At 36.0% G+C, this 21,436-nt stretch overlaps 1 protein-coding gene across 2 annotated transcripts in view; it reads left to right on the top strand.

Moving 5' to 3' along the window:
* Positions 1-21,436, top strand: part of TRPC4 (transient receptor potential cation channel subfamily C member 4) — a 133,647-nt gene that overhangs the window by 91,498 nt on the left and 20,713 nt on the right. The window contains exons 4-5 of one of the 2 annotated variants that reach the window (XM_015851914.3): positions 6,430-6,766; positions 18,064-18,203. In XM_015851914.3, the coding sequence (XP_015707400.2) occupies positions 6,430-6,766; positions 18,064-18,203 (477 nt within the window). Of the gene's footprint in view, positions 1-6,429; positions 6,767-18,063; positions 18,204-21,436 lie in introns of those variants that run through there. The other variant, XM_032442118.2, reaches the window with a different exon arrangement.

The following is a 21,436-nucleotide window of genomic DNA, read 5'->3' on the forward strand; positions in this document are numbered from 1 at the left end:
CTGCTATGTCATTGTTTGTACAGTTATTTTCATTAATTATTTTAGTGAAGTATTTCAGTCTTCACTTTTATGTATAAAGCTTTGTGACCTCATGGCCAAGAAGGCCAATGGAATCCTGGGGTGCATTAAAACGACCATGGCTGGCAGGTCAAGGGAAGTGATCCTCACCGTCTATTCATCCCTGGTAAGGCCACATCCAAACTACTGTGTTCAGTGCTGAGCTCATCAGTTCAAGAAAGGCATGGCTCTCCTAGAATGAGTCCAGTGGAGAGGTAGAAAGATAGCTATGGGTCTGGAGCATCTGCATGAAGAAAGGCTGGGAGACCTGTTCTGCTTGGAGAAGGGAAGGCTGAGGGGGGATCTCATCACTATTTATAAATATCTAAGGTGCAGGAGTCAAGTCAATGGGAGCAGACACTTTTCAGTGCTGTGCCTCAATAGAACAAGGGACAATGGGCAGAAATTCCAACACAGAAAGTTCTACAATAACACAAGGAAGAACTCTGAGACTGATGAAGCATTGGGGCAGGCTGTGCAGAGAAGTTGTGGAGTCTCGTTCTCTGGAGATATTCAAGATCCATCTGGACGCCCTCCTGTGCAGACTGCTATGGGGAACCTGCTTTAGCAGGGAGTTGGGCTGGATGATTTCTAGAAGTTACTTCCAGCCCCTACAATTCCATATCTGTTTCCATAAGTACAACAAACAAACAAACAAGCAAACACTCCCTTTGTATTCTGTTTCCTGTGAATGCTATGGAAACTCTAGAGGCAACTACACTGTGAATTTGTTTTGCTGAAGGGACCTTATCTGGTTCTGATTTCTCCGATGTTATCCAGCTTTGTAGGCTCTGGTGCCCTAATCCTGATTGAACTGGTTAATTCCCTTAATCACAAAGCTGTAGACAAAGTTGAGGAAAATCTAACTGAGTGGTTTCTTTCCTGCAGGAATTATGATTATAATGACATCCTTCTCCAGTCAGCTGTAGATTTGAACAGCATGGACTTGAGAATATTAACAGTAATTGGCACAGGACTCAGGGTTCCTGACCTGACCAAAAAGCAGACAGTAGAAACGTACCCAAAGGAGTCCAAAGAACAGTTCCCAGCTTTCAGAAAGGAGAATTAGTGCTAATTCAGTCAACCAAGTTAAAGCACTTAAATTGTAATTAAATGTTATTTGTCTTACTGAACCTGTCTTCACAGAGTAAGTGCCTAAGTCCACAATTATAACTGGAGGTGGGGGGAAGGAAGGGGAGATAGATACATAGGAGAATACATAGTGGTGTCTATAGAGAGATAAAATAAATCTAACAAATTGAAGAAACTACTTAATGAGATTTGGACTTGAATCTGTTATTAGTGCCAAGCAAATATACCTTTCATTATCAAGAGAGAAAATTTTGACATCTAAATTTGAGGTTAAATAACCAGAAAAGCTTGGGTTTTCATAATGTATCTGGGATTAAAAAAAAAAAAAAAAAAAAAAAAGTGCTTGTGCTTATGATCACTGTACAATCACTGGAAGATGTGTGGGACAAAATAGCAGACCTCAGTGTTAACATTTTCCAGAAACTTTACTGTCATGATTGTATAGAACAGCACAATAGATAACCTGTCCCTTGGCTTAATTGAAGGTGTTACTAAGAAACTGTGTTATTTATTTCAGCTTAATTCCCCTCATTTCTACATAAAGAAAAAAAAAGTTGCAAGATGATTGATTGTTTTTCTTTGATAACTTTTCATTTCATTTTTATTTTTATTTTCTACATTACATTTACAAAACACCTTCTGATTTCAGAATGATAATTTGATTCAGATCTCAGATTTTTTTAGATTACTCTGTAAGCGTAATAGTGGCACTATATTACAATTGTTTGGATTTTTTTTTTTTGTTTGTTTGGTTTTGTACATTTCAGTATTTTCTAGTACAGTGAATAAATATTTAAAGGTGTTGTTCTCGTATAGACAGAACAGACTTGACTTACAATGACTGATACATACTGTATAAAAATTTGTACTCTTAGAAAAATGCTACTTCTTGAAAGTAATTATAAAGTTAACAGTATCACTTAAGTTATTTATTCATCCCTTCAATTGACAATAGGACATGTATTACAGGAAAATTACAGATCAGATTTAATAAGTTTGTAAAATGAAACTATATACAACACATATATTTCTTATAACCAGAATCTGGCTCTGCTGCTATTTATAGCAGATAGATTGTTTATCTGCTGACTCAATGAATAATTTCTGATTTTCACCACTATCAGGGAAGAGCCAATTGCTTGCAACACTGGAAGAATGAGCACCAACACTTTTTCTGTTAAGCAGAGTCTGTGAAGGAGCTGAAGATGGGCAGCTAGGAATAATCAGTACAGCAAAACCTCTCACATAATTACAAACTGCTAGTACCTAGTGGAAGGCATTGTAATGTGAAAATATAAACACACCGATTGCTAACTACATGGAGACAATGTCAGTGCCAAATAACATCCCACATCGTACTGGCAGTACAAAAAATGTTCTGAATACCTCAGAATGTAATATTTTCAATTAGAAAAGAAAAAAATGTGTTAAAGTGAAAACATTTTGACATAAGCAATGTAGAACTAGCAAATTGCTGTCACAGAAAATTCCTTATTTTTCCAGTTGTAAATGTTTGTCCAGAATAGATATATAAGTGATTTCAGGCCCCCAGTTCACCAGAAGGCTTACTCTTGTTCTTAGCTTTGCCATGTAATCTCCTAGATGTGATCTGATCCATTTACAAAGGAAATGTCTCATTGATTGGAGCATGAGTTTTTTTTTCCATCCACATCTATCAGTCCTTTATGATGGAAGGATTTAGAGTAGCTGGAATATAAATCTGATTTAAACAGGAGACACTTTTTTTTTCTTTTTTTTTTTTTCTTTTTTTTTCTTTTTTTTTTCTTTTTTTTTCTTTTTTTTTCTTTCACCAAGGTAAGGGATTTTTTGTTTTGATTTGTTTTTTGTTTTTTTGTTTGTGTGTTTGTTTTTTGTTTTTTTTAATAAATCACAAAATAAATTGTAATAAATGTATTTATAGATAAACTTAGCTGGCCTATATAACCATAAATAACCTAAGAACAATGCCTTTGAGACAGCCTACACATACATATATTTATATATATATATATTTGAGACAGCCTAGTTATACTGTGGGCCCAGGCAGAATTAGTTCCCAGCCCAGAAAGACTTCAAGTCCCCAGTTCCACAAACAGATGCGTACAAGTTATGAGAACACACCATTTTTCCCCCATTTAATCTGAAGAAAACAGGCCCATGAGGACAAGAATAGAGATGGAGTGCGCAGTATGCAGTTACAAGCTCCCCCTCTGTGGGCATCTGAGGAAAAAGCCTGTATGTTCATCACTGTGTGCATTTTCCTGGCATCAACACTGTTCCCCATTTGTTCTTCCTTCATTATTCAGCTAATGTAGTATAAATAGTTATTAGTACTGAACATCTTTTGCGACATATGGTGACACTGTCTTCAGCACAAAAAAAAATGGAGCAAGCAGTCAAATTTGTGGAAACTAATTTGGACATTTTTAATAATGTTATGCAATTCCTGGATAAATGAAGTGCAAAAGAATAACTGTAAAAGAAAAGTCAGCAGGAGATTTGGGTTAATTTTCCAGATGTCTGAAGAAGACACTTGAATAGTTTGTAGAGTGTTTATCCAGTCAGTGGAGCTTGGAACCATAAAGAAAAGGCTGCAATGAAGATACATTACTCTGTTGCTTCAGGACATTGTTCACTAACCTCGCCAACTGTGTTATTTGATAAAAGTGACAGCATGAAACTCTATATCTGGACCTCCCAGAAATGCAATATATCATCTGTAGACATTGTATTGTGCGTTCTATTATAACCCTTTGCCTGCACTAATAAAACTGCTTCACTACATGTGCGGTTTATAAAGTGCTGACGTTGTATTTTACATACTTGATCCATACCACCTCGTTAATCTTTTCCTGTGTTTCTTTTTTATGTAGTAAGTCATTTAGAGAACATTGCCAGTGCTCTTCCTCTATAGTTAAAGGTGATAACTCTAAATCTGGACACATATAATGTGTAAGTTAGTTTTCCACAATAGCCAGAGGATCCAACCAGTGCCAAAAGTGTTATGTCACATCTGTAATGGTCATGATTTTAAGAAAAGTAGGAAACCTAATTTACTGAAAAAAATGAATATAAAAAAATTGATGGTCCGTTGTCCAGAATTTAAAAATTCCCTTCAATTCTGAAATATTTCTTGTACCTGAGAAACAAACCTTCTCCTTTCCATGTCATACTTCAGCAATACAGTCACAACTCGTTGGAATCTGAGTATTAGGAGGCAACAATTTTTAAAGTCTATTCAGAAATTCGGTAATTACTCATTACACCTCCTTACTGTATTAATGTTGAATGTTTTGCATTTTAATTGGGATAAATATTAGAACTAAGCAGCTACTGCCAACACAGTGCGGAACATCTTCCTGATGGCATTGTCAGCAAGCATCTCTTCATGGCATGAGAAGCTTCTGCACTTTTTTGGGTCTACTCAGTCCAAGGACACATTCTGGGGTTAAAAAAAAAATAATAAATAAATAAAGATGAAAATTTTCTAGTCAGGAACTAGTCCAAGAGTCATATTTTTTCCTCCAGCCAAACAGAGAGCTAAGCTATGTATACCCAAGTAAGAGGGTTGGTTTTTTTATTGATGTTTTGATTTGTTTTTTGTTTTGTTTTGTTTTGTTTTGGAGGGAGGCCCCTGTTAAAAAGTTGGCAACACAATTCAGACACTGCCTGTTCTGATACAATATTATTCTAGACCTTTGTATTTTCAAATAAGCACCCAGAATCCTTGTGAATACATTTTTTTTTTAATTTTTTTTTTTTTTTTTTTTTTTTAATCAAAAGATGAACACTTTATTAGTCTTCTTAAAGGATATTGTCAAGATGCTTATGGTATGAGAGTAGATCATCTTTTCTTTCACAACAGTCAGGGACAGCATCAGTGCTGATGTCTGGAAGGCAAATATGTCTCTGTTAAGATCATTGGCATTTCATTAATGTACACCAGGTCTGTACTTGGCTCAGTTAACTTTTCTGACAATATCCAGACATATACAGAAAGATGCATGCTGACTCTCATTTCAGTCCAGACTAAATAGCATTTTCTCCTGGTAGGAGTCCCAGTGATTTCAGAAACTGTCTGAGAACTTACCTATTATTCATCTCCAAAAGAACATGTCTTCTATTGTTTATTGGTATTATCATAATCATGTAAAATCCAAAACTCTGTGCATTTAGTTAGATCTCAAATACTAAGTTGTTTAGTGTAGATTTACTGTTCTGAAGTAATAATTTTAAGATAAATAGTTGCCTGCACTTCTTTAGTAAGTCTTCAGCTACTGATTTAAACCAGTGTATTTGTGTAACATGTAAAGGAAAAATTATCTTGTGCTTCTTTTATTAAAAAGAGTATATCAACTCAAGCTGTCTTTGATGCATGTGTTGCTTCAATTCTATATCGCTTATGTCAAATGTAGCATGCTGCTCCTGTATATCCCTTTTATAAGAGAAAGTATCAGCTAATGGTCACATCAAAATATGTCATAAAAACCTTGAATATACTTAAAGCTTCCTTGAAAAGATAACTGGAAAATATGAAATAGTTAATGATATATTTATTTCTGTTTAAACTCAGTTTTAGGAATCATATTTTAAAATTGAAATCATGTCACTGACAATGGACAGATGATAAAGGATTGTACAAGATAGGAATACAGCCTGATAAGGATTAGTGAAATGCTATGGAGTGCTACTGTTTGGTTCATATTGTGTAAAAATTATGTAATACATCTGTAAGAGTTTTGTTTAGTATAGAAGTATGTAAACTTACTTTTAAGACAATTAGCAGGGAACATACTGTAAATAGTTCATTTTCCCTTTGGAATTCAGTTCTACTGTTTATAGATCTTTTGCTTTAGTAAAAAAAAATTGTGCTTTCCATTTTCTTAGTGACTTCCACCTGGTGGTCTGGGAATTCTCTGCAAGTGAAGTGTTGCTGTTTAAATAACAAAAGTATTTCTTGTGAATGTGTTTCTGAATTTGGCATTAGGTTTTGAGATATCTGTGTTTTACAGTCCTTTGTCTCCCTGTGTACTTTACTAAAAAGGGAAGTCAAGCTTTATTATGTAAATGGAATTTTGGGAGATTTGTACGATACTTTTTGCAGTGAAGGAATGGTAGACTGACTTAAGCAAGTGTCGCTGGTTTTTGTGAACATGGAGAGCCTGTGGAATTTTCCTTGTTTTCTATCTCTATCCAAATGTTACTTTTTGTATCATAGATAGCATGGAAATAATTTTGCAGTGGTAACAGGGAACTAACCTCCCTTTCTTCTTTCCTCAGTTTGTTGCCCAGCCCAACTGCCAGCAGCTGCTTGCATCCCGCTGGTATGACGAGTTCCCTGGATGGAGGAGGCGACACTGGGCTGTGAAGATGTTGACATGTGTTGTCATAGGACTCCTTTTCCCAGTCTTCTCTGTGTGCTACTTGATAGCTCCCAAAAGCCCCTTAGGGCTGTTCATCAGAAAGCCATTTATCAAGTTTATCTGCCATACTGCATCCTACTTGACTTTTCTGTTCCTGTTGTTGCTTGCATCTCAGCATATTGACAGGTCAGACGTGAGCATGCAGGGACCACCTCCAACCATCGTCGAGTGGATGATATTACCGTGGGTCCTGGGTAAATGTATTACTAAAGAAAATACAGTGAAAAGTGTCTTAACCCCTGTGGTATTGCCAAGCATTCCTGAGGGGGAAGTCATGGTTGAGAGTCATAAATCTGTCACAAATTACTGAGATACTATAACAGGCAAATACTATGGTATCTATCAGTTATGTTATCTGTGTACTCCAATATTTAGCGGAATTAGAGAACTCAGGAAATGTTTAAAAATTACCAAACAGATGGATTTCTGACATATTACAGTGAAGGAAAAGATTAAATAGTGGCATGAAAAATTAATATTGATAATATTTTTAGAATCTGTTTTCTTGAGAGAAGAAATTGTTCTGATTCTTCTAAATTGTTGTGTTGGGTTTTTTTTGTTTGTTTGTTTGTTTGTTTTTTGTTTTTTTTTTTCCAGTGCTCTATATATATATATATATTTATTTTTTTTAGTAGGATTCCTTTAACTCTGATAATTATTTTTTCATGTATTAGAATGAGGCATGGTGTCAATTCTGGAGCATTACTTTGTTACCTATGAAGGTAAAGAGCTCTATCTTTCTACTATCATCGATCCACCTGCTGCAAGTAGTACTGACCAAGCTTTTCATGTGATTACATTAAAATATCCATATGGAGTAATTTTTCTCTGCCAAACCATGGATGAAAACTTGTGCAACTTCATACAAAATCTTTTCTCATAAGAAGGCATAAGAAAGTTTGCTACAATTCTTCAAAAGGAATGATTAACTCCGTGTTCTTATACTTCAAAGTAAAATTTCAGTTGGAGTTTATTGAAAGGCATTTTTGCATGAGCCATGTCAACCTTACATGTTTGCCTCTGTGACTACACTCTTATCAAATGCACTATCTTAGGTATTGCAGTATATTAGGTGAGTCTCCCTTTCTCTCTACCTACCTTGGCCTTTCCCGTGTTTCTTATTTCATTCATTTCAGTCTGATTCCTAACCACATCAGGACAAATACTATAACCAATACTGACTGAACTGGAACTGTGGAAGACTTGGTAGCTTAAACTGCAAGAGTTGAAGCTCGATATATTCATTTAAATCATCATCATGTAGAATTTAATGCACAGCTTTTTGGAATGTTTTGGTGGGCTTTTGATACACTTACCTCTCCCAGTGCTTCCCGTTAAGGTGCTGCTTCTCTTCGGCTTTGAAATTTTTCCTAGACATCCATCTTTTTTAAGAGCAAAAATCCAACAAGACATTTGGCGCCATTGATGACATAATTTATAATGTAGTGTGGAATTTGTTATACTCTATTTGTCAGTGCCTGGCATTCTGGAGGAGAATTAGTGCATTTTTCTCTGTACGTAGACTACTTTGCCACTAAAGGAAGAGGCAGGGCTACCTCTGCCTTTCAGTTAAATAAACAAGCTTGCCTGACCAGGAAGGAAGATGTGCACATTTACTTTTTGGGAAGATCTCAGAAGAAGCAACTTTATGGGATTTTCCCCAGCACAAAACAGCATATAAGTCTTCACTACAAGGTGTGCTTTCCTTCACTTAGCAAATATTGTTACTTACATTTTTAAAAGGACAGTATCTTGTATTAGTACTGTAAAGGAATTAACCAGTGTTTCAGGCTGGTCAGAATGATGCTTGCTTTGAACAAAGTGGACTAGATTCAGTGCATGAGACTCACATTCAAATGTAAATATATATATATATATATATGAATATATGTATATATATATATATCCCAGTAAATTTTCCCATTTTTATGTCTTCAAGAAGTAAGAAACTAATACAAAGCTCATTAGTTTCACACATTCCTTCCTCAGAAATAGATGCTACAAAACTGAGGAGAAGCAAAGGGTTCTTTGGTACTGTTCCATGCCTTATATCTCTTAAAGATATAACAACCTGTAGAAAATGTCACAATTTGAGAAGGGTAAGGGCTATTTTTAATATCATAATTATATGACTAACTCCTCCCCAGAAAACATTGCAGTGGGAAAAAGAACCTCCATTACCCTCAACTTCTAACACTGTTGTTTTCTTGCGAATGAGCTTAAATAACTCAGCACCCCTTTTGTTTGAAGAAGCAATTAACCCTGAGAATAATTTCTATCTAGATGACTATCATTTCTCAAAGCAATATTAATATTCACAATAGAGCCTCATATGGACAAATTATCCCTCTACTGCCTGTGCTGAATAGGCCCTTCCTCCACAAGTCAGTGAAAAGACCTGTTGCATAAACAAATGTTTATGAGCATGAATAAAGATCAATGTTCAGATAAGATGTGCTCAGAAAGCTTGCGGTTAATCTAGACTATAATTTTCAGAGAAACTGGTGTCTTCCAAAATCTATTTATCAAAAGCATTGCATGTTTTACACAGTGATCCTAGTAGTTCAAAGTGGTTCCATGGGACATCCAGTTTCATGTTGAGTGTTTGGACTTTGGCTGCTGTTTTCAGTTCACATATATAAAGATTGTGGTACAGAGATCTTTTAATAAATTAAAGTTTTTATTATGTTCCTACCAATAAGCTAAGGTTAGATTCTAGACCACAACTAAGTCTGCCTAAAAGAGTATGTATAGAATTCTTGAATTGCTTGAGGGATCCTGTCTGAAAAGTACGTAGATATCTTTGCATTTCATGGATGCAAATGAAAAATATTGAAGTCTGAGATGAAACTAACATGGCACAAGGATTTAGTTTTAGTCTGAAATTGGAAATGTGCCCAAGTAAATCATTTTCCCAAAGCAAAGGTTATCCTGGAGTAGCTACAGCATGTCAAAACTATTAACATTTTAAACAATAGAGGTCTTTGTTTGTCCTTCTTTCCATTAAAATGCCTTTGTGTGTAATTTGCATTTTAATAGCTCCTTCTCTAAAAATGGACAGGAAGAGGAGCTTTACTTTCCAGGCTTCTCTTCCAAAGGAATTTCAGCATGCGTATATTTCATAGAATTTGGGAAGTTTTAAGATTGTCCATTATGATCTAAGGTCTCCAACATTTAAAGGATAATTCTTATTTGCCTACTACTATGTAAAAAGAGACTGAATATGCATAATTAGTACATATTAGAAGTGTCACTAGAGGAAGGAGGTTCAGAGGAAAAAACTATATTAGGCTACATTTCCATGGAGACTATCAATTTTACATTTTAAATGTCTCTTAAGGAAATTTCTGCATTAATTTTGTCTTTTACATGATTAGAAGATTACACAAGCAGTGTGAAGTACATGGAGATTATCTATGGAGCAATAAGTCAGTGTAACAAGGCCAACAAACTTTATAGCTTTAAGAGAGAGTTGTGGAAAAATCAGTGAATAAGAGGAACTGGAATTGCCTTTCCTTGAATGTAAGAAAATGTGAGATAAGCTTTTGCTAGTAAGATTTTTTTTTCTCTTCATAGCAGCTGATAATTCAGATTTTCCAAGCATGCCAGATGCTTCGCACTGCAGAAACATACTCTCATCTCCTGTACTTGAGAATATATCACCACTGAAAAAGCCAGGGCAGAAAACAACAACCCCATGTTGTAAAAAAGTGAGGAAGAACATTTGGCAGCATCAGTTTTCCCATCCAGTATCTACATTGCCTTTGAATGTGCTGAGAGTGATGCAAAGTGGAAATAAGCCCATGTGCCTTAAATTAGCTCACATACAGATAATACTAATCCCTATAGACTTCCCCATATCTGTTTTAATCTGCTTTAAACTTGAGCAGTGGCCACAATAAATGTCCCCTGAGTCCTCTGGGCATTCAGCTCACCAGAGAATGCTGTATAGTTCAGAGAAGTAAGCCAACAACAATTTCTATATTTCTGATGCTTAGAAGATGGGGCTAAAAAGCTCCTTGCCAGTTGTTTGGAATGATTGCATAGAGAAAGACAATTTTTAAGTAAATTTGTTTTCATGATGCTTTTACTCTTTTATGAGCATTGCAACTATTTTATTCAAAATAGTGCCTGGAGCAGTAATATGTTATTACCAAGTCTCTGAAACAATGTCTTCCCTATCTATTTCTTTCTGTTAGTAGCTTATGTGAATTATTAGACCGTAGGAATCCGTGGAGCATGTGGTTGTGTTGTGTCAACAAATGGTTATGAAGAATATTTGGGAATGTGCACTGTTTTTAGTACTGAACATAATGTACATCAAAATGGATTACATAGCAAGACACTTCAGATGAAGGAATCATAAAGGTAGCAACACACATCATCTTCTAAATTTGTAAGATAAAACACGTAAGAAATGTAATTATACAAATTGATAAGTTGCATGGAATGGATATAAAGACTACTAATACAGCCATCAAAGTGAAACAGTACATAACCAATAGTGACAAAAATGGTACAGTGAAGTACATTACCTGAAAAAGCTGGAGTGCAACTCCAGTCACAAGGGATAATGCACATAATGACCACACAAGGCCATTTAGTACAAACTGCTGCTCAACACAGGCTAACTAGGAAGATAAACTGAACATTCGATTTGAATACACTTATGTTATCTATGGAAAACTTCCTTCCCAATAGGCAATATCTATAAATGAGAAGTCTGATTTTATATGATAGTAGCAAACAGTCACGTAAAGGCAAGTATTCAAGTATAAACAGATATTACATGTGATCTGTTTTTTTTCATTATACATAGATTCTTCTTGCACATCTTGTATTACTTTGTGGATCTAAGCCTTGAACATACTTGAAAACTTTATTTCTTCCTACTAACTTCATAACAGAAATCAAACTATTCTTGCAACACCAAGAGAATGAAACTAGTATTGGGAATAATAAAAAATATGTAGAAATTTATGGATACAACATCTTAATAAGCATCAGATTGCAGAACTCCACTTGTAGGATACATATTGTATGTATCCTCTCCACAATATTTTTGTGAAACTAAGAAAGAATTAAATCAACTTCAATGCATGCTTTCCAGAAAGTTTCAATGAAATAGTGGAGATTAATGCATAGCTTTATGCATGATCCGCTCCTTGTACAAACTTGGAGAGCTTAACAGATGTACAAGCGGTAAATGTGGATATATTTTTTCCTTAAACAGATTCATAGACTCTTATGCAAAAGTACTTAAAAAAAGGGACCAATGCATTTGGGTGGATACATTTCTATCTACAACATTATTGCAGAGCAGAGTTCAAACATCGAAATGTGCAGAATTTCTGTGTTGTATCTCCATACTGAAGTATCTGTATCTGTCCCTTACTCCAAACTCAAGTATTTAGCAAATTTGGTCGTCATGAAATGGTTAAATGAAAGTAAGCATTAAGAGAAAGCAGCTCAGTTGCCTACAAAGTGGAAACTGACATCAATTTTGAAATCTTTGAAAATCTAGTATTTTTTGGATGTATGTGTTATAAATACCCTACAGGAAACCTATACGTTTTTTTAGCAATTCATGAAAAGGCAGCTTTGATAACCCCAGGACATCTAACATGACACTAGGCATTTCTGCTTAAGCATGTGATCTATCCCAAAATTGCAGTCTTTCATGCTCCTGGAGATCTTAACAACTACATCATCTCTGCGTACAGTCCACTGATATGTAAGGCTTAGGTACACAGAAGATAAATGGTTTGAGTGAGTAACTTTCTTAGCTCCTTTGGCCAACTCGTATTGAACATAACAGTTAATCCAGGGTTGCAATTTCTTGGTTTATGTTTCTGTTCTTTACCAAAACCCTGTTATACAGGAGAAGAAAAAGGAGCAATAAAGTTAAGATAGATACAGTAAGTTAAATCACCTTTAAAATTCTATTATGATAACATATCACAGTTCATTTGCATTTCACATTTTGCTAAAGATTTTCTAGAAGAAAAAAAACAAAAACTGCTAATTACTAATTACATGAGTTTCATTTCACCATTCATGAGAGTAACAGAAAAGTCAGACCTCTTGCTATTTAAGATACTATGTAAAGGGAACAACTATCCCACTTACAGAGACAAGTTTCTGAATAAATACTCAAGCAGCTGAACAATCTGATATTTGGTGAAACTAATCCATAAGTACTCAAGGGACTGTTCAGTTCTGATCAAAGAGCTATTTTTCCACCACAGCCACAATCATTAGGACATTTCTCACTTGATCTGGTTGCTTAAAACCCTATCCAACCTGGCCTTGAACACTTCCAGGGTGGGGCATCCCCAATTTCACTTTGCCAGTGACTCATCATTCTCATAGTAAAGAATTTTTTCCTCATATCTAATTGAAATATGTTGTATTTTAGTTTAAAGCCATTAGAACTTGTCTTATTCCTACAAGCCCTTGTGTAAAAAACAAACAAACAACAACAAAAACATTCCCTAGTTGCTTTTGAAATCATGTACGTTTCATAGAAATAGCTTTATTCCGTTAACAAAAGATGCCCTAGAATTACACCAGCGGAACTCACTGCTCCTCTTGCCACCATCATATGCCTTCAGTAGAAATCAGTTTGTCAGATCATATGTAAAACAGAAGAGAGATTTCAAGCCTTATTAAAGCTCGCCGAATTCCCAGGAACAACCTCCCCTTGTTTCTGAGAGCATTAGATCTTCAGCATTATCTCACTTCTTGTACCTGTAAAAACTCTAGAGCAATTTGCAGAGCAAAGTTGAGTTTGTCAGTTAACTAGTTTCACAGCCCAGTGAAAACATGTCCTTTACATATTGAAAGGCTGTTGTTGTACTTGGAATGCAGAGACTGACTCTGAAGAGCCTTCTTCCAATCACTAGGTAGTAAGGAACAAAAATAGCGCAGAGCTCTAAACCTTTCACAGGAAAGGTAAGGGCAAAACGAGCTAGGAATCCACAAATCTTTTTAAAAACAAAGTTCAGAATATTATCATAACTTTCTTTCACAGTCAAACTGAATTATCAATCAAACAACTACAGCCAAGTTGCACTGATCAGCTTACTTGTGTAATACTTCACAGTGCTTCACAAAATGCCTCCATGCTGCTTGTAATTCCCAGGTTGCCATGTGGTTTGTAGGATTCCTGCCCTGTATTTAAGTCTATTTCATTCCATTAAAACAATAAGATACTAAGTCACATTAATTTGTATAGTGCCAACCTGTTTCAAAATATCCACACTATTATTTCTTTTTCTTTACTTAACTTTTAAACCATAAACAACAACAATAAATGCTTCAACATCTCACCTTCAGCATCTTGTTTTAAATCCTTGATTAATAAGGTGGAATAGTTGCTTAATGTTGATGATTTATGTGGAAATAAACGATAGAAACAAAAGAATGATGAAGATTGGACTACTCAGATGATGAAGTCTGGTGTCCAGCTACTCTTAAGTATTCCAAGTAGAAAGGGAGAGTGTGTAAGGTCACAGAGAAAATACTCCCTTGACCTCTATGTGTCTCTTTGTTTTTTAAAAGATAAATCAATTTCCCTAGCTGCTATCTGATTCTCCCAGTGAATATAAGAAAACAAAATTGGAGTGTATAAGACTCTGTGAAGAGAAGAGCTGACTTATCCCTGCTGACTTCTCCCTCTTGCAAAAAGTTCCTTTTTATGATCTACAACACCATTTCAAGATCTATAGATGTGTGACTACAAATTAATTCTAAACCACGCAGTTTGGATTCTTGGAGGCTCCTTGCCCAGTGTAGAACCATCGTAAAGGCTTACTAGGCCTTGAAGAAGTCTTCAGTTTTTCAGGACTCCAGATTTTTCTAGGATAACCCTTCATGTGCATTTGGGAGGACTTACAGCACTATAGACATTCAGTTTCTTCCAGCATTCATCATTTCAATATCCATAAGGATACCTATTCATAAAAACCTGGTATCTCCAAAGACTGAACTCAACTTCCATGGTGCCATTAACGCGGAGTTATAGATTTTGGCAGTTCATCTTAGGAATTTGTATCTCCCAGGTTTCTCATTCAAAGAGAATATCAGGTATCTGACATGTCTGGGAAGTGCTATTGTTCGTGTATGGATATGGACACATGCTTGTCACAAGCATGGAATCCATTTGCCTGGAATATCCATCTCAAACCTGGACATCTGAAACCCAAAGCAGTGTTTTAAGCCCAAAAGTAGCAACACAAGGTACAGAATCTCATGCTTCCAAGTCCCATTTCAGTATCGTGAGGTCTGAAAGCCTTTAAAATCATGATCCAGACTCTGAGTCTTAAGGCACAGAGACTGCTCAAAAGCAGTGACATTTTTCAAAGAGCTCCCAATCAGCTCTTTCCCTAATTTTTACATTAGGTGCAGACTGAGACTGGGACTCATCTGACTAAATGTAGATATCTGTAGCCCAGAGTCTGTATCAGTGCCAGTCCCCAGGATCAACCCTCTTTCTCCATTGAATTTAAAGGGAATCCAAGGTGGCTACCTCAGATGGATCTGTCTGCATTGTAGACAACTAAAATCAGGTCAGAAAAACCTCATCCCCAGCCACAGTGAATCTGCTCTGTATCAGCTGCTGAACAGAAAAGAACAATTTTATTACTTAATTATCACTTAATGGAGACTATCTGCTCCATTACGGTCAGTTAGAGTCAGCGTCAGCCTAGCTTCAGATTCTCTGGAGTCCCATAAAATCTCAGTAATTGTGTTTATTTAAGGAGTTTGCACTTAGGTATTTGGATGTCAAGAATTACAAACATATCAAGTCTCCAGTGTAGCCAAAAATAATGTAGGATTTCCAAAAATCATTTTCTTAAAAAGAATAATCCCTGCTTCAGAATAAAACTGATATGTGGTCTTGGACCAATAAAATAAAATAAAATCATCAGTATGAGGACGTCAAACTAAATTCACAACTTTTCACTGACAACTTCATCACTACTCTGTTCCACTAGAAATCTTTAATATGTCAGTATTTCTCTTAACATCAACTTTATACGTATATTTCATTTTCAGAGAAGGAACTGGTAGGAATAATAGTGTGACTTTTCATTCACAAAACAAAAAGTCTATGCCAAAGCATTATACAGCATCTATTTTTCAGTCTGTACATAGTTATATTTTTCTGTCAATGCTACCAAAGTATGAGATGGTGAGCAACAGTCTTACAGTGAATAGCCTTGTTGCATTTATGTCAGTTCATGTCTTTGGCAGTTGTAAGTAATGGAGTACTTCAGCAGAAGACTTTAATGAACTTACAGTCTTTAAGTACTTATTTTATTGATCAGCCCAACCTACTCCTGTTCTAAGCATACTTTAAAGGAAATATTTAACTGCAATGAATTAGAAAAGAGTTTGTTTAGTTGTGTCAATATTTCTATAAAGTTTGTTATTTTTTTGTTTTTTTTTTTTAATTTTTACTATTTTATTTTATTAAAAAAAAAAAAGTAAGCTTTTTATCAGTGCAGCTTTCTGCTTTCTGAGTGACAGGAGTCATCTCAGTGTCAAGATCACTTAATAAAAGTTGGCAAAGATCAGTTCACTAACAACAAGGCTTAGGGACCATATCTCTATTGCATAGTCTTTGGCTCTCTTCTGAGCCCCAGTACAGGCTCCTGTGGCACACTGAATACTATGTACTGCTCTGTGGTTTGAGCAGGACCAATTCCAAGCATTGTTTGAAATGTGATGAGTATATTACAGCCCACAAAACCCACTGCTTTTACGACCTGATGACGCTCAAGATATTGTGCCTAAAGCATAGCCAGGGACTAAGCAGGAATGTTTGCAAGTTCATGGACTACATGCTGAATGCCGGAGGGTACTCTGGACGGAAGAAAGAGCCACATCTTCTATAGTCTTGTTTGTACTCTGTGACGGGAGTGTGCAGCCCTTTGAAAAGCAGATGATCAATGCCTTTCACAGGCTGAAACTGGCAGGCATTTATGAGCCTACCTAGTAACCCTGTGAAGGTATATTCTCACTGTGGTGGTGCTTGGGTGAAAAGCAGGAGCAGCAGACATGTAATGGATGTTCCTGCAACTATGCAGGCAGGTGAAATTGTGATGATGATGTGTTTGAAAAAGAACTGCATGAAAATAAAAGTTGCTGGATCTATTAGATGATTCAGATTCTTCTGAGGCTTCTGACTTCTGATGATAAATTGCAGAAACAAAATGGGAATGTGTGTCTGAGATCTGATGGGACAAGGTAGAGAAGAAGGGAATTTTTCCTTTGAAAAGCAATCAGGAGACAAAATGACTTAAACCAAATCACTACACAATTAAATTTTACTCATCCTGTCTATCCCCCTCATCTGACCTCCTTTACCCTTACAGTCAACTAGAAGAACACTGAGACAAAACACCAACGTTCAAAGTCAGCTAAGCTGTGACTGAAGTTATGTGGTTCCCTCATGAAATCTATTCAACACTTTCTAAAAGAATATATGACTAGCAGCAGGCAGAAAGTCATGATAAATTAACTGTATCTCAACATCCATACATTGTATGCTGGCCTTAGTTACTGGAAATGTTGTCTCTTCAGTGAGCACGAAAGTAGGAAAATGTTTTAAGCAAATAATTAACAGAAAAAGTATAAAAGCTCTACTGGCACTACAAACCAAAAAGATCTGTTTTTAACATGCAGTATACCTCTAAATGTGCCATTGTTTATGTGTTTTACCATTCCATATAATGTGGAGCAAAGCAGCTCTTCTTTGCAAACATATGTAATAAATCACATTTTGTATGTATGAAGAATGAATACATACATTAAATACAATATTTGTAGTGGGATCTTCAGAGAGATTTTGAAGTTTGCAGCACTCAGGAGTCTCCACACAGTTGTTTCTGAAGCTTTTGAACTGAGGTCATGCCAGACAACTTGCAAAATTTCCCACTGTTTTGAGCACCTGAACAGTTTCTATTCCTTTAGACTCCAAAGGAAGGAATCAACAGAACATTTTTGACTGAATAAACTGTTCTTTCCTATAGGAAATGCAATGCTTTACTTGAGCACTGGCAGCAAACAATAGGAATTCTATCCCTTACACTGTTTGTTTCAATTTAAATAAATTAATGAATTGGCTTGGTTCCTGCGATCTCCAGTTGAACTCTATTGCAGCAGATAATGAGGACAGATTGGCAGTGGTGACTGGTTTTGTGACCTTCTTTGTATTTATTAGGATATGATGGAAAGGGAGATTGAAGAAAGCCAAAGAAATTGCCCTTGTATAAGCAGATTAATTATTTTTTCCTGAAAAGTTAATTCCAAAAACATTAGTTGAAAGATAAAATTTCAACTGACTATATTTGTAATTTAGAGCACTCATCCACCTTTCCTAATGTAAAGAAACTCAGTCTATTGTGAGATGAGTATCTAGATGAGTATATAAATGTATTTTTTATTTAGTATTCACACTTAATGAATTGTGTTCTATTTACAGGCTTTATCTGGGGTGAAATTAAACAGATGTGGGATGGTGGACTACAGGACTACATTCATGACTGGTGGAACCTCATGGATTTTGTAATGAACTCCTTGTACTTAGCAACAATCTCTTTGAAAATTGTTGCATTTTCAAAGGTAACTTTTCTTTTTATTATTAATTTCAGCAAAATATCTAAGGTAACAAATTAGGCTTCTCATGAATCTTCTGCAGCTCTGAGAAGAAGTCAGACCAGAATAAGAGTAAACAAAAGATTACAGCTAATTTTTTTTTCTCCTACTTGGCTCAGACAATTTTTTTTTTTAACCTTTTAACCCTTAATAGTTACACAGTTATTATACTATAATATTTCTGAAAAGGCAAATCACAGCTAATAATTAATATTGTTTGTCCAATGTTATGTTTTATTTTAGTCTTTGCCTGTTTTTCAGTAAGAAGTTACCTACCCTGCAAAATTGCACAGTTTTGCACAGTTCTCATTATAAAATGACTAGAATATAAACAGTTACTCCACTGTTCCAGGTAAAGCAAGTAATTCACAGAAAATGCGTGTGTCCAAAGCATTGGAGATGGTCAATTACTCACTTTAGAATAATATTAATTGCAAGATATTATAGTCATTTCATCCCGTATAGTTTCTGCTTATGATAATCAGATTCCAAGGTGAGAGTATCTATGTTAATGTGCATCCATCGCTCTCCAAATTAGAGCTTGCATGCCAGTCATAATCATCACAGTTGATAAAGCACTATCTTTAGCTCTGCAGATATTTATTTATTTATCTATTTATTTTTAAAATGCATGTGCAGTGTTGCACTCAAATAATATTCCTGTTATTTAAAGAGCCTCAGTTTTGGTAGACAATCAAAACAGTGTATGTACAATGATATAACAAACCAAGTAATGCAAGAGTAACTTAATACCTTCAGACACATGCAACAGTTCCCAAACTCTGCGTGGAGGTTGAGAGTATTCCAAACATAACCAGAATACTTTGACACAAAACTTTTGCTTTCATTTCCTAAATCTTTCAATATAGGTTTTTCTAGAATACAGCTTTTCTGTATTTCTCTCTTATCAAATCAGTATGCTAATATTTTAAATGCATCTTACATTCTTTGAATCACTGCAGCATCTCAAGCTGCATGAGAAGTCATTTTAACCAACTCCTTTGAATCAAAGGTGAGAATATCATAGAATCAGAGAATCATAGAATATTTTGGGTTGGAAGAGACCTTTAAGACCACCCAGTTCCAACCCCCTGCAGGGTCATCTCCCACTAGACCCGGCTGCTCAAAGCCCCACCCACCCTGGCCTTGTATGTTTCCATGGAGGGATGTTCAGAGTTGCACTTCAAAGTGTCTCACCACAATCAAAGTAAGAATTTCTTACTTATATCTAGTCTAAAGCTATCCCTTCCTCTGGACCCACTCCAACAGCTGTGTCATTATGTTGGAAGCCCCAGAACAGAGCACAGTACTCCAGGTGGGGTCTCATGAGAGCAGAGGGGAAGAATCACCTCCCTTGTCCTGCTGGTCATGCTTCTCTTGATGCAACTCAGGATACAGTTGGTGTTCTGGACTGCAAGAGCACACTGAAAGCTCATGTTGAATCTCTCATCAATCAACACTCCCAAATACTTCTCCTCAGGGCTGCTCTTAAACCAGTCTTAGCACAACTTCTGTTTGTATTTGGGATTTCCCAAACTTCATGATTTGAACTTCATGAGGTTGGCATGGGTCCACTTCTGAAGCCTGTCTAGGTCCCTCTGGATGGCATCCCTTCCCTTTAGCATGTCAACTGCACTACTCGGCTTGTTTTCATCTGCAAACTTGCTGAGGGTGCACTCAATCCTTCTGTGTCACCTACAAAGATATTAAATAACATTGGTCCCAACACCAGTCCCTGAGGAATGCCACTCATCACCAGTCTCCACTTTGACACTGAGCTTTTGACTGCAAACTCTCCGAGTGCAACCATCCAGCCAATTCCTTATCCAGCGAGTGGTCCATCTTCTTTCTGGGTTTTAGCTTTCTTTTCCTGGTCCCTGGCTGCTCAGACAGCTTCTCTGTATTCCTCCCAGGTAATTCATTTGTGCTTCCATTCCCTGTAGAATTTCTTTTTGTGCTTAACAAAGTCCAGGAGCTCCTTGTTGATCTACAGAGGCCTTCTGGCATTCTTGCCTGCCTTCCTTTTTCTCAGGAATATCTCCTGCTTGATAGATGTTCTTAAAGTAAAACTTACTGTTTATTGCCCATCTGGGGCTCTCCGAGTGATATTCTAATTAAATGGATGGTTATTTAGAACAGCTGATAGTGTAATGTAAAATTCACAAAGGATTGTTGAAAATTCACCAAAGGGTGCTCAGGATGAGCAAACTGATAAGACAGCTCAAAGTTATCTGCTTCATTTTCAGTACTCAGAAAAAATATAATGGGTTCATCTCCAAAAGGCAATGCTCTTTGCCTCTAATTGTATATCAGTGTGTGAGATCTTTAAATTGATACACCCATTGAAAATGCTCTCTCCCTGATAAATAATGTGATGATGAATAGTGGTAAAAAATTGTTACATTTTACATGAGTACAGGATGACTGACTTTAAGCAACACATCTGTTATGATTGAGGTTTATAAATATAAATAGAAGAAGTTGTACTCTAAGAGAAAAATGTTGTTTTTATGTTTATGGAATATTCTTTATTTTGTAATGGTATTTCAAATGATGTATAATGCCAAGTCATGTGCCAAACCGATTTGTTTTATCTTTAATATTTTCTTAACTTGAGCATTGGAACAAGTGCTGTCCATTCCCAGCTCTGCTACAGAATGCATACAAATTCATGTTACTGATTATATGAATCTCAGTCTGTGACATAAAAATCTAGTGGGAAAACGTATTCCTGTTCAAGGCAAGAGCTCTGAAAAGTAATTGAAAATGTGTTTTTATCTCTGCATTTATTGTCTTAATGATCACCATGTCAGATACACTCTGTTTAGTAGCAAATGAGATACTTATGCCACCAATTCTGAAGAAGCTGACATTTTTTCAACTTCTTGCACTGTAAAATGTTTTTTATTAGTGTTTAACTAATTTCACAGACCAAGTGCTTATTTAAATGAGTATTAACTCCTCATAAGAATAGTTCTAGACTCCATTCCTGAGTGTACAAATTGTCATAATGCTCTCTGTTAGCTCCATCTCCACTTTCTGCTGAATACTCTGAACTGCAGCAAAATACATGTAAAGAATAGAGCATACATTTTGAAGAGCAAGAGTTCACATGCAACTATGACTCCAGTAGGAATGGATTTAATTCCCCGCTCTGTAGAATACCAGAGCAACTGGTGGATGAAAGAAAAGGCAGAGTG

The sequence above is a fragment of the Coturnix japonica genome, chromosome 1 (genome assembly GCF_054131305.1).
Source record: "Coturnix japonica strain WE chromosome 1, WE-NBRP24, whole genome shotgun sequence".
Taxonomy (NCBI): Eukaryota; Metazoa; Chordata; class Aves; order Galliformes; family Phasianidae; genus Coturnix; species Coturnix japonica.